At 39.1% G+C, this 14,457-nt stretch overlaps 1 protein-coding gene across 1 annotated transcript in view; it reads left to right on the top strand.

The window, feature by feature from the left end:
* MED13L (mediator complex subunit 13 like) overlaps window positions 1–14,457 on the top strand; it is a 191,036-nt gene that overhangs the window by 162,406 nt on the left and 14,173 nt on the right. The window contains exons 18-24 of the mRNA XM_019470687.1: window positions 1,407–1,630; window positions 2,243–2,435; window positions 4,450–4,894; window positions 6,363–6,582; window positions 9,417–9,605; window positions 12,526–12,749; window positions 13,203–13,345. Coding sequence (XP_019326232.1) covers window positions 1,407–1,630; window positions 2,243–2,435; window positions 4,450–4,894; window positions 6,363–6,582; window positions 9,417–9,605; window positions 12,526–12,749; window positions 13,203–13,345 — 1,638 coding nt within the window. The remainder of the gene's footprint in view (window positions 1–1,406; window positions 1,631–2,242; window positions 2,436–4,449; window positions 4,895–6,362; window positions 6,583–9,416; window positions 9,606–12,525; window positions 12,750–13,202; window positions 13,346–14,457) is intronic.

Genomic DNA, 14,457 nt, shown 5'->3' with positions numbered 1-14,457 from the left:
TGAAACTAGCTGGTATATAAATAACGTGAAGTGAGGAAGCTGTTAAAATTGTACCAAATTGTAATGAGGAAGAGGGGCTTTCTGAGCTATACAGATATACAAAAAGTGGGTGTGCTTTCTCCACGAAGAGGTTTGCTTGTTCTAAAGTTTCCCATAGTCTTAATAAGAAGTTTCAGTTTAAGTATCTCCTGGTTATAAGTGACACTTCTGGAAAATGCAAATTACAAAATAGATTTTGTATGTGCACACTTGCAAAATAATGACTGACCTTTAAATATATATTTCTCACCTGCAATTTATTTCAGTCTTAACCAATGCAGTCTTGTTGTTTTTTTTTTTTTTTTGAAGTTCCATTGTGCTTTGCTTTATTTTCTCTCTGTTGGTATTTAATATATTGCTGCTTTCCTTTGGGGCTAGGACAACTTGTGGTAACTACAGTTCCAGTCTAAAGCTATTGTGCTTCATGAAGAGTACTTCTAATCTAATAATTTTTCCAGCATTTGTAACTTTAAGAGTTAGGATTTGCCAATTGCTACCAGAGAATAAAACCAAAATTACCATATAGTAAGTAGCAGAGCCTTTGATATAGATTCAGTAATTTTTACTGAATGTTGACTTTTTCATAAAGTTGGATTATATTCTGCAGAAACTACTGGGTATATTTTCGCTTGAAATTTTCAGCAATATTTCTGCTAACGAGCACAGTGTCTGGGAGATACCGTGTTAAACCGGATGGTAATCCTCTCAGCTGTGACAGCAAGTGCTCTGGAGCACTTCCTATGGAGAGGAGCAGGAGGCAATTTTTAGAATTATGGTAACTTTGCTTAGCATTATATACCTGGGAATAAGTTTGCCTAACCATTTTACTTAGTAATTTTGCACAACTGGGTGGAGGTAGATGAAGAACTGTAAAATCAGATTTTATGTTTTCACGTTATTACTTTTGGTTGAATAGGGACTTGTGAGATGTGGTTATGGTGATGACAAAGTAAAACCACGAGATTAAGCCTCGGGAAGGGCAATACAGGTATTTACAGTATACTGAAAGATGTTTTATTGCAACTTTCTAGGAAAGCTTAAATGGTGCTTGGACCGGCTCCCTCTACTTTGGCTGACTGAACTTTGATTTTATGACATTTCTTAAGTACAACATAAATCTTTCTTCTCCTTTATTAAATACTTTTTTCCAAGGAAAAAGACTGTGGGAGAACATGGTTTATCAGGCATGGTAGAGCCTCAGTATATGTTTCCACACCTATGCTCAAACTTCTAGGAAACTCAGCATGGCAAGGGATTAGTTATTTCCAATATTCCTGTAAAAGAACCCACTTCCTGGTGCATCAGAGAACCCACTGCAGTTAAACCAGTTATTTTAATGTTTTTTCTTTCTCTTTTTCTCTTTGAAGGCTCTGAGGAATCTCCTGAGCCTCTTCCGATCCCGACTTTACTAGTGGGTTATGACAAGGACTTCCTGACAATCTCTCCATTCTCCTTGCCATTCTGGGAGAGGCTGTTGCTAGACCCCTATGGGGGCCATCGGGATGTCGCCTATATCGTGGTGTGTCCAGAAAATGAGGCCTTGCTCGATGGAGCCAAAACTTTCTTCAGGGACTTGAGTGCTGTATACGAGGTTGGAAAGAGGAACCACACTGAATTATTTCTTCTTAAGTGTCATTTCTGCTCTACTGCATGTTCACTGGGAGGAAACCATGGTTTTTAAAGTTACAATTATTTGAATAAGGATATCTTTCATTCTGAGGACTTTTTGCACTTTCAGAGTCCAAGAATACTATCTAATTGAGTTATACTGTGATTCTCTGCATTTGGGGGTATTTGTTGCCATCTGCTCTTTCCAGTACACGTTCTCTTATGTTACAGAGGATATAACACTAGTATTAATATAGTTGCAACCTAACACATGAAGGGGCAACCAAACCTAAAGAGCAAGGAGTACATTAAAGAAACTGTTGCTTTCTTGTAATTGCTAGGCTGGAGATAAAACCATTCCCAGTTTTTAGCATGCACATTGTGTACTACTGAATGTGGAAGATTACTTTGTAACCTTAGTTTTGCTGTGTAAGTGCAGTTCAAGTCAACAGATAAACGTAGCCTTTTGTTTTTATATTTATTAGGAAGCCACCAGATATGTGCTGGTAATAAAGGGTTTACGCTACAAACCAGTCTGCATAACTTACTCAGGTGCTTGGCATCTAGTTACAAGCATTTCTTCTTTCCTCACCAGATGTGTAGACTTGGCCAGCACAAACCAATCTGCAAAGTGTTACGTGATGGGATTATGCGGGTGGGAAAGACTGTGGCACAAAAGCTGACGGATGAGCTCGTGAGCGAATGGTTTAACCAGCCTTGGGGCACTGAGGAGTGCGACAATCATTCCAGACTCAAACTTTATGCGCAAGTTTGCCGGCATCACCTAGGTAAGTCTACCATGGCGCTAGCAAGGCTGTTCTGTTTTCTGTAGTGTTTTAGAGGTTACTTGCAGTAGGTGGAAACAGGGGGCTTTTTCTTAAGGTATGGATTATGATCTGTTTAAAAATAAAAAAGGTATTATGAGGCTTTATCTTAATTTCTTAATCCTTCCATGTTAAATTTGCCTACTTTAGAAAGTTTTGTTGTTGTTTATCAGCCTGGTGATCATGTCAGAGATTCAAAAGCCAATTCTTACCTTCTTAGAAAAGTCAGTTTGGTATAAGATGTTTGTATGTCTCAAAGATGTTCCACACAAGACAATGTATAAATTGATGTGGTTTATATGCTACTGATTTGTATCATCACGCCAGCGTGACAGAATGATGTGCATGGTGCCTTCAAGCATAACATTTATTTATATAAGAGGCGAGTTCACTAAAACTCTGCAAAGGAAGAATGAGTTAACACAGGTGACAAAGAGCAAGTAACAGTATCCTTGATGACTGGGGCCTCAATCTACTGGGTGCTCAATCTACTTGGAACCACGTTACCCTGAAGGCGTGGTCTCCTCTGGACCTCCTGTAGGCTTATTTCCGTCCTGAAACAGTGACACATTTTAAAAGATTAGTCTTTCTTTTTTTTGTTATGGCAACCGGCCATGTTTGTTCTTTTATAACATAATGTCAAGTGTGCTTGTTTCATGAAGGAGTGTAGAATCTGAGAGTATGGAAGGGTATAAAGTTTGCTGGGGCACCATCAGATGACTGGTCCTGGCTGAGCCTGGATGAGTCCCTGGACTCATCTAACATTGCTCCCAGATTTCATCTGGGGAGAGACGTGGTTGGTCTATCCAGAATGGATCCAAAGGCAACGTAACATGTATTGTGTATATGACTGAGAAATGGGATCTTAGCACAAGACACAGACCCATCCAAAATGTCACTGGAAATACATTGGCTGAGACAGTGCTGGTCAGCAGGACAGGCAGTGACCATAGAACACCAGCCATGTAAATGTTTCATGCTTGAGCTGAAATCTGCAAACTATTTTTTTGTTTAAAAATAGCCAGGAACTTTTAAGTGGTTTCTTGAAAAGTGCTTACTCCCTTTGCTCTGAAAAAGGTGTGGCAATGGTTAAGTCTGCTTACTTTGAGGACTGGTGACTTGGTTTTGGAAAAAAGTTTAAGCAAACGTATCAGAGTTAGCTGGGCAGTTCTACAGACTGCTGAATGGTCGCCCCATCCTTTGAGGAAAGTTTGGCAGAACTGGCGAGAACTCATCAATCTCAAATGACCCTGTTGCCTCATTCAGTCTGCTTTTAGTTTTAATTTACCACGTAACTGGGAGGGAGGAATTATTACAATACTACTTAACATGAATACCCAGGTTTACATGCAGAAATACGTAGCATGTGCACAGCCAGTGGAGGAATTGGGCTGTTCAATTCACACCTGAAGCATCTGGCAGGGGCAGTGTTGGAAACTTCCCCTGCTGGTGATTTGCCACCTCTGAGAGTAAATAAATAATAAATATTCATTTACTTATTTTTTATTCATTTATTACTTAAAAATAATCACTGTGATATCTCTTTTTCTGATACCGAGGAGCAGAAATAACTATATTAAAGTTTGCCATTACTGTAGCTCAGGTACAAAGAACTTTTAGATTTTCAGTCTGAAAAAGATGACCTGTGGTAGATTGCAAAGCTGAACACTATATAAAGCTGTTACCGCAACACAATCTAGCCAGAGATAATGACATGTCAGTACCAACTTCGATTCACAAAGCTCTGCAAAGTCAGTCCTGTTTTTTAAAGACATTTGATTCATATCAGTTAAAACTGAAACCCTGAAGAATGGGTTCCAAAGTAAATATTTATAATGGAGATTGTATTCCCTTAGCATTTGTATACTCCTAGAATATTCTAAAAGCACAGAAAATATTGTATGACTTTATGGTTAATGCAGTTCACTTTGATCTGACAGACTCATTAATCTCCTTTCCTCTTTATACGCTATTTCAGCACCTTACCTAGCCACTCTGCAGCTTGACAGCAGCCTATTGCTACCACCTAAGTACCAAACCCCGGCACCAGCAAGCCAGACACAAACAGTACCTGGGAACACTGGACCTGTACCCTCAAGTTCAACATGTCTTTCGGCTGCTGGGGCACCACCAACAGGCAGTTCTTTTAACTCCACACCCAGTGGTGGGACCACTAGCCTTCCAGCAGGAAGTAGTTCATCCTCCGGATCCTCTGTGCCACAGCTGTCAGCGTCTTCTGCAACACCCAGCGTTAACCAGATGACCGCTACCTCTGCTCCAGGGTTTAGTGGGAACATTGGTTCAGGGCAAAACACCAGCACTGGGGGAAACACAGCGGACCGCTCGCAAGGAAGCACAGGTCCTGGAGGAGACACAGAATCGAGTCAAAACTTACCACAACAGCAACAAGAAGGACAGGAAGGGTAAGTTACTTAAGTGCTCAAATGACTCAAAGTACTTTGAATTAAATCCACTGTTCTCCTGTTCTCATACAACTCATAACCTTTAAGCCTTATGTAAATCCTTGAAACGAGAGGACCCTCGGACATGTGCGGTACTACTGACCAGTTGCAAATGGAGCAGGGCCCATTTTTATTTGTTCGTAGTAGTTACTGATAAAGGGGAGCTGGAAAAAACAAACCTCCCCTTTTTCGCTACAAGAAACAAAGCTTGATTCAACCGCGTGAACATGGGCGTTGTAGTGCCATTTGCGATGCCTTAGGATACCCCAGCTGGCCTGCATTTGCAGTACAAGAAAAACAGAAGGTGTCTCATAGGTTCTGTGCCATACCTGCTAGCTTGGTCTCACGTGTGTCAGGTACTGCAGGATATCTCATGTGGCACTGAATGCCTCTTAACGTGGGCAACTCCGTCACGCCTGTAATGTTAACAGATACAAAACGCAACCCAGGGATTTTTTCCTAATTTTCTTGCAAGTATTGTTTTGCAAGCAGGTATACTGTAAGGTCAGGAAACAGGGTTATACTGCTGTTACTTCAAAATAAATTTTAGCCGCCCAACTTTTTTAAAGACTTCATTATAAATAGTCATCCATCAAACATAAAAATTAGGAAAAGGTTTTTTAACATCATGTAAGTAACTTTCTGAGTGAACATGTTTTTCATTACTCTCATAATAATGCATATTACTAATAGGCATGATATATGTTATGGAGTTCCTGTATCTTAAGTGAAAAGCCCACATCCTGTTGTAAAGTTCGGGTTGTCCTTAAGACATCTGTTCACTGGATCTATGCAAAATACCATTTTATCAGCTGCAGCATGGTTTCTGACCAAGTAAGCCTGAGCTGCTTTTTATCACTTACAGATGTTGAGCCTTCCATTCGTGGTTGAGGCATGGAGGAATGTTTTACCAAGTAAAAAATGTTCAGTTGCTCCTTCCATTACCAATGGAACCTTTTCTGTAACTAAACAGAGGACTTCAGTCTCCATGAATTGGCACTTTTCCTCAGTTCTCAATTCCTTCTCTCACCCTTTCCTCCCACCTCTCCCAAAAGAAAACCCTAAACAGCACCAAAAACCAGGCATGCACAAACATAAAAAGAAAACTCACAGAGCTAATATTAGTCAACTTTCCCATATTCTTCAGATGTAATCTATCCTGATTGCCTTAAGTGAGATTATGTTAGACTTTATGGTAAGTACCTTTAATGCATAATTAATAACAGGTATTTTGGATTAAGAACTGCTGTGAGTAAAAGTCATCTCTCCTCAATCACTGTTGTCATGTTTTTTAGTTTTGCTTCTGAACGTAAGAATCACTTAGTACTCCCCTTTTTCCTCCTCTGCTTCAGCCCTGCACACCTTTACAGAAAAACAGTAATTAACAATTGTAACTTGCCTTTGAATTTAACAATGTGTATGTCTCTAGTGTTACAGAGAGGGAGAGAATAGGGATTCCCACTGAACCAGAGTCTGCGGACAGCAACGCCTATCCTCCAGCCGTTGTCATCTACATGGTGGATCCTTTTACCTACACTGCAGATGAAGAATCTGCCTCAACCAACTTTTGGCTGTTAAGTTTGATGAGATGCTACACAGAAATGTTGGATAACTTGCCTGAGAACATGAGGAATTCTTTCATTCTCCAGGTAATTCTACCTTCCTCTGTATCTTCACACTGGAGAGTCATTCTGTCACAGCATACTTTTGATACGTATGCTATACTAAAAGATACAAAACGGAAGATAACACGGAAAATTTAGGTGACATTTACAAATTACTTTGTTGACAGTACAAGGCTATATATTAAAAAAAAGCTTTTGTTTTGATGAGGAAATTAATTTAAGGCAGCCACAGTATCCTTGCATCAAATTTGTTGCATGGTTCTAGCAATCATACATGCTAGATGCTTCCTGAAGAGGGATTTCAGTTATTTAAGTTGCAACTTGGGTTGCAAATGTCCAGTTGCTCCTTTGATTACTTTGCCTGTTGAGTGGTTTGCTTTTTATATTCTTTTGATTTATACTGTTTAATCCAAAAGAAGTATGTGAAACCAGACATTTAATGCATAATTTAACTATTGTATTGTTATTATCTGCTTCTTAAAAATAATTTACCATGTAACTTGGCATATAATAATAGTTACTTACTATGGAATTACTTAAGAACTGAATCTGTGTGGGCAGAAGCAGAGCTTGGCCTATTGCCCAGACTGCCTGCATTTTGCCATGCCTCCTCTTTCAGAGTGGCTCAGCCTAAATAAATGGGGGGCAGAATGGGAGGCCCGAGATTACAGGCTATGTGTGTACGTGTGCAACGCATGCAAGAACCAGCATGTGAATGATTTCTGTATACCTTATTCATGTATGCTCAACTTGGCTTAAAGGTATTTTAATTTAAATGCTAAAAAAAAGAATTAGAAGTTATTATAGTGTCTCAAAGTGGCCACGGAAAACATTTGTCATTTTTGGTAATCTTGACCTCATCGTTCCCTGAAACGATGGAGGAAACTGCCACCAAAATATGTCAGGCTTGGGGATGAACAGAAAATCAGATTCACAACTTCATATTGTGGTACACTGCAGGCAATTTAATTGATTCAGACCTGAAGCTACTAAAAATAAAATAGCCACTGATATCGCAATGTCTGAAACACAAGAACATGTAAACTGTATATTGAAATTGCATCTTAGTCTGTATAAGACAACTAATGGGCTTACCAACTCTTTGTAAGTACTGTTTATTTTCTGGGCACTTACCGTTTGTTTCTCAAAATATGTGGTGTTTTGCCAGTTTAAGTAAAAATAGTAGACAATTTTCTCTAAGGAAAGGGTAACAGGATATAGTTACCAGCACAACATTCTCACAGCTGTACCACAGTATACACAATTATACAGTTATTTCAAAATAAATCAAACCCAAATGTTTACAGATTTATTACAACTCATGTATAGAATGGAAAAGCCTAGGTCCTGAAATTCTTGGATAAAGAAGTTGTCTTTTAAAAACACGCAGTCGCATTTAGTAAGTAGAATATGCTACCAAAGTAACAATGGTTCAAGCAAGACCATAGAGTAGAAGTTTTGTGATACCTAATTTTTATAACTACTGAAAATATTTGTTAAAAGAATCTGCTTGGGTCTCATAGTGTTAAGATTCAACATAAATATTTTGTATTGACAGTTTCTGCTCCAAATATCTCACTGTTCAAAAGACAGTATGTTTCCACAGCCATGTGTAGGACATTGTATTTCTCAACACTACAATAAAAAAAATGAGTTTACAGGGATTTAATTCTGATTTTAAAAAGGATTTGAACTGAAAAGATTATTTTTGTTATGCTTTGTTTACTTCTGAAGGAATGTTGTGCCATTTCTCCTTCCTGTTCTTGTGCAGACGGGTCTTAACCACCAAACTCAAACCTCGTCGGCAAATCTTACTGTAGTTCTGTTTCTTGCTGGTTGAACATGTAAATTTAAGTGTCTTGCTTCACATTACTTTCTGAAACAAATAAAACTGAACAGCAGCATAGGATTGCTGAGGTTCCGCTGTTTACTAAATTGAAAAGGAGAAACAACCACATAAATCATTGTAATAGAATCTTAGTTCGGCTTTCTACAATCTTCTTTAAGAATGACACCGTAGTGCTGAATCCCACACGAACAGCAAACAAATACTAATTCTAACCACAAACTCTGGAACCAAACCTGCCTAAACACAAAGTTCGGAATACCAAGATTATATGGTAAAGGCTACCTGCAAATGAAGATGTTGATCAGAAAAACAGTTTTAAAAAAATTAAAGGTGTTTGAATATCAGTGTTTGGTTTTCAACTGAGGGTTAAAAAAATTAAAATTAAAACTACCCCCAAGTTTTAGGGTATTGCTTTTAAAAGCCACTGGTAATTACTACTTGTGGTATACTTGGATAAATGTTATACATGTAATTAATTATGTGCCCTGCCCAAATTGCAGTATGAATGAGAAAGCAGACTTCAGAAAAATAAGACGACTGGGGAAAAGAATCTGTTCTTTTTGTGTAGTTGATTGGGTTTCTCATTCAATGAAGTTTATATCACAGAAAGTAAAATTCATTTAGAGTTTCTAATAAGCTGTGTTTGTCAGCTGTTACAGCTGTGTTATAGTACTGTTCAGTTATTGTTGCCCTATAAGAAGACTCTTCTGTTACATTGGACAGTAGGAGTCTTAGCTTTGTGAGAGATTTTGCAACCTTAAATATATCATTATAACGGAAACAGCAGGTTTGTGGCAGGGAATATAGTTGCTGAATGTTACAGCCATTCAAGCAAAAGGGCCGTAGCCCTGATGGCAAGCTCCAGATACTGTAATGCAAATAGCTGAATACCACATACAAAGTGTCATGGTTGTTAAATGACTAATAAATGTGTGAATCTCGTTTGATATTAATGAACAGCTCTTTGAAGACTTTCAGTCACGTTTTATTGTTTATGTGAATTATACAGATTGTGCCTTGCCAGTACATGCTGCAGACAATGAAGGATGAACAGGTTTTCTACATTCAGCACTTGAAGTCTTTGGCATTTTCCGTGTACTGCCAATGCAGGAGGCCACTGCCCACACAGATTCACATCAAGTCTCTCACAGGCTTTGGGCCAGCTGCCAGCATTGAGATGACCCTCAAAAATCCTGAGGTTAGTATTGCCGTCAAGAACATGAAAGCCTGCTAATAAACTGTACCCGCTTTTCTCAAATATCAAAACAAGAGTAGTTAAAATACTTTTAGGGGTATTTTTTCAAGGTATAGAAGACAATGACAATATAAAGGGAAAAGGTAAGCTAATACTAAATAGAAAATAGTAAGAAAAATGTCAGAGTGCTTGCTTTCAAAACATTTTAAGCTTCTGGGTTTGAGTCATAAAGTAAAAGGTTAAAGTTCAGTGTGAAAGAAGAGAAAATGTATGCTGTTACTTGGGATCCTGAGATGTTTTGTAGTTTTAGTCTATGGTACTCATACAAGAAAGTGTTTATGTCCAACCTTTATTTATATACATATATATATATGCATATATATGAAATAAGTTCCTGTGCCTAATTACAGATATTATATTAATTCCCTGAGGTAATGGAGAAATCCCCCTATTTCAGTGGGCTTATCTTTCATCTGTTTTTTTCACTGTAAATATTCAAGCCCTGTTTCTGGAATTTCAGGGATTTCAAAAGAAGAATAATCCATCCTACTTTCCATGAATGTTTTTCATTCTTTGAAAGATAACGATGACCGTTTTATTTAGATTTAATGGACCAACTAAACACTTAAACACTTACCTTGGGATAAAGACATGCTTGTTAGGGTTTAAAAACCTAGTTTCAAAATCATCATAAAACCAACTTATCAGCACATTTCATTACTCACGTAAAACCATAAGCTCTCACTGAAAATTTCTAAAAGCAGTATCACCCCAGGCGTCTCCTCTTCGCATTCTCTCCTCCATGCTTCCCTCAAAAAGTATCCGTTCAGCAGGATGAATTTTGCAGCAAGTTACAACAGTCGTACTTAAAGCTATTTAGGTGTAAGGGGAAGAGCAATAAACTTGCAAGACCCCTGCAAGCACCTCCTCCCATTAATTAACGTTCCTGCACTGTTGCCAGGGTGGTATACTTCTAGAAAGTGACATAAGCAGAAATACAATACCCTTTAATGTCTCGAAGAACACACCGTAACTTACTTTTCCTCTAAGCTGATTAACTTGCACTTTGCATTTCATGTTTAATTTCCTGAAGATACAGAAGACACCAAAAAAGGGGCAAACGTTTTCACGAGCAGCTTGCATTTAGCATAGTTCATTTAGCATAGTTCATTAGTCAGATGTCTACTTTTTCCATTTTACATGAGTTTGCTAGCAGTCTGCACTGCAGACTTCCAAACTTTGCCTGAAAAAATTGAGAAAATACCCTGACCACTTCTAAATCATTGAGCATGTCTGTTCAGGCCCATAATGTTTTTTCTTCAGAGAGGAGTTACAAAGCAAAGATGGGTTTGGGGCCAACCACCTGGAAAGCAGCTTTGCAGAAGGCGGCCTGGAAGCCCTGTTGGGCAAGATGAATGTGAGCCAGCAATGTGCCCTTGCAGCAAAGCAAGCCAACAGCAGACAGGGCTGCATTAGGAAGGGTGCAGAGAGGAGAGCAAGGGAGGCGATTATTCTCCTCTCCTCAGCACTGGTGAGGCTTCACCTGGAACGTACTGTGTCTGGTTCTGGGCTCATCAGCACAAGAGACACGGACATACCGGAGCAAATCCAGCAAAGGGCCACAAAGATGATTATGGGACGGGAGCATCTGACAACTGAGGAGACGCCGAGAGGGCTGGGGTTGTCTAGCCAGGAGGGATCTGATAAATGTGCATAAATACCTCATGGGACGGAGTAAAGAAGATGGAGCCAGGCTCTTCTCGGTGGTATCCAGTGATGGGATGAGAGGCAGTGGGCACAAATTGAAATACAAGAAATTCCATTTGAACGAAAAAACACAAGAAAACTTTTTTACTGTAGGAGTGACTGAACACTGGAACTAGTTGCCCAGGCAGGTTAAACATCTCCATCACTGGAGATGGCATCCAATATCTGTATGTCCAATGATGGAGATATTCAGAGTCCCGTGCAACCTGCTATAATTGATCATGCTCTGAGTAGGAGGATTGGACTAGACGATCAGAGGTCCCTTCCAGTCTCAGCCTCCTGATTTTATGACTTCTTTTTGTTTGTCTGTTTTGTTTGTTTGTTTAAATAACAGATGGATTTAATTACTGTCAGACTGCAGGGGGACTGCACATGTATTATTTACAATACTAATTTGCTTCTGCTTATCGTTAAATGGTGTTGAATGGCCTTGATTTCTGATAACCTTTTACAGGTTGGTTTTCTGAGGGGTAGTTTGTTTCTTAAAGAGAAGCACTATCACATGCACAGCAGATCTGATGAATTATAGAATCGTTTAGGTTGGAAAAGACCCTTAAGATCATCAAGTGCAACCGATGTTCAGTTCTGATTCAAAACCCAAAGTATTTCTGAAGTTAAACTGTGAACTATAAGACTTAAAGAATTTCTGACATCATGCCCAATGTGCATGAAAGTATGTCATACCTAATGCCTAGACAGAAAACCGTACATGAAGTTTAAGCTCTACCTGCGTCCTCGGTATCTCACGTCAGATCGTGCTGTCTGTTGTGCTGTAGGTAGTATGTGAATGGACGGAGGTGAGCAGATGCCATCAATTTTAGCAAAAGGATATACAGAGTAACAGGTTTAACTCCTGACTGTTTCAGAGATTGGTATCCCCCTGTCCAAAGGCTGTTTTCATACCTTGGTTTCCCTGTATATAAAAAGAAATCTTTAGATAAGGTTTGAAGTGCATCAGTTTTCACTAGCAGAAATGAATTGTCTATAACCACCCTTTTCCCAATGTCTCTCTTGACTATGAATGCCTCGAATTTTGAATTTATTTATTGTTTCCAACTCACATTTTTCTGTACTCGCTGCCAGTCTGTGTTTGTGTGTTTATTGCGTTAAATAGTTTTTGATATATCTGCTGATGATTGTGGTGACTTTATTGCAGAGGCCCAGCCCAATCCAGCTATACTCTCCTCCTTTCATATTGGCACCCATCAAAGACAAACAGACAGAGCTGGGAGAAACATTTGGAGAGGCCAGTCAGAAATACAATGTGCTTTTCGTTGGATATTGTTTGTCTCATGATCAGCGTTGGCTTCTGGCATCCTGCACTGACCTTCATGGTGAATTGTTGGAAACCTGCATAGTTAATATTGATTTACCAAACAGGTAGAAACCTTTATTTTTTCCATTATATCTAGGTCTATAGTTGTCATCCCTCACTCTCATTAGTTTCTTGCACATCCCTTCTAATCATATTTCCTGCTGATGGGATTATGATAATGTTACAGTGATAACATTTCAGTTCGCACTTTTATAACTTACAAACTGCAGAGGAAAAAAGTTACTGTGTTACACTTGTTTTACAAATGCTACCTACGAATCTTACCTGGTATGTTGCTCAGCATATTGACACCTCTCGCATGTCACTGCAATAATAGTACTGAAAGCAGACATGTACTTTTTCTGCTTCTTGTTAATAAAAATTAAGTTAGGCACTCCACAGAACTGCAAGAACTCCTATCGAGAGTAAGCAGTGAAATAATTATATAGAATAGAAATCTGAATGTTGTCCTTGATTCTCTTCTTACCTTTTCTTTTTTTCTCTTCCTTAACCTCCAGGTCAAGGAGGAGCAAGTTGTCTGCACGTAAAATTGGTCTGCAGAAGCTATGGGAATGGTGCATTGGTATCGTACAGATGACATCACTGCCTTGGAGAGTTGTTATCGGGCGGCTCGGCCGCCTAGGCCACGGGGAGTTGAAAGGTATGAAATATCAGTGCTGTCACTACCTGTGGTTCTGGAATGAAGACGTGGCCTTAGCGTGCAAGGCAGAATGACTTACAGAATTGATCGTGAACCTTTAAAACCAGAAAGTTGAGAGTGATAATCCTACCCTGGCACTGAATTTTTGTATTGGTTTGCATAAACAATTTGCCTGTTCGTACACTGGGTTTGACATTACTCCCTCATGTCCTGTAGCCGTTGTGTAGATTAACTAGTATTTGCACAGTGTATTTCCATGTGGGAGTCATGGCCTTCGTCACTTGTTAGAAAAAATCTGAACAGTAGTTATCCTGTCACAGAAATAGAAACAGAATTCAATTCTGATTCCTAAACTTAAACTAAACAAACAAAAAATTCTTGCAAAAAAAAGTTACTGATCAAAAAAACCTTTTTTTTTTCTGTGGTATACAAAACTAACTGATAATCAGTGTTAACCAGCAATAAGGTACCCTCTGCAGCCTGCAAAGAGTTCCCAAGATTTAGCATTCCTGACAGCTCTGTGGGAACTTAAAGGCAGCTCTGGAGTGTTTTAGGTATAGGCGCCTTAATCCAACAAGGGTGGGGACCACCTTGCTGCACTTCAACAGCGATTCCTCTCGCTAATTTAAATACGTGCATTCATCGTCTTTTCTTCCGTTTCTAATGGTCGTGGCCACTATTCAGGTTTTGTTTGGTAACTGACTGGAAGAAAACGGGGTTCTGAGAGGGTGCTCTCAGTCTTCTCCCATCTCCTGAGTTGGAACACGAAGATAAATTAGACAGGAGGATAAAGATATTTCATGAGTGTTTGTCCTTTTACATTAATAACTGAAGGAGACATGAATTCCTCTGGTTAGCTTATTATGAGAGATTCTGTATTTCATGAGATGGGGAGAAAAAATTGGAAAACGGTGCACAATAAATAACAATTCAGTCTGAAAGCACAAAGAAATACTATAGGGGGGAAAAGCAGTAGTTAAATGCCTTCTCCCATATAGTATATGCAGGGAAGAAGAGCTGTTGCCTGCCCTGGTAGGGGAATTTGGTATCCATCCCACACACAGGAGTTCAATGGAACGAAGGCAGGAAAACAGATTAAGAATTTAATCAGC

This window comes from Aptenodytes forsteri, unplaced genomic scaffold, assembly GCF_000699145.1.
Source record: "Aptenodytes forsteri isolate BGI_AS27 unplaced genomic scaffold, ASM69914v1 Scaffold415, whole genome shotgun sequence".
Lineage (NCBI taxonomy): Eukaryota > Metazoa > Chordata > Aves > Sphenisciformes > Spheniscidae > Aptenodytes > Aptenodytes forsteri.
The sequence above is the reverse complement of the archived record's forward strand: the minus strand, read 5'-3'. Positions and strand labels throughout refer to the sequence as shown.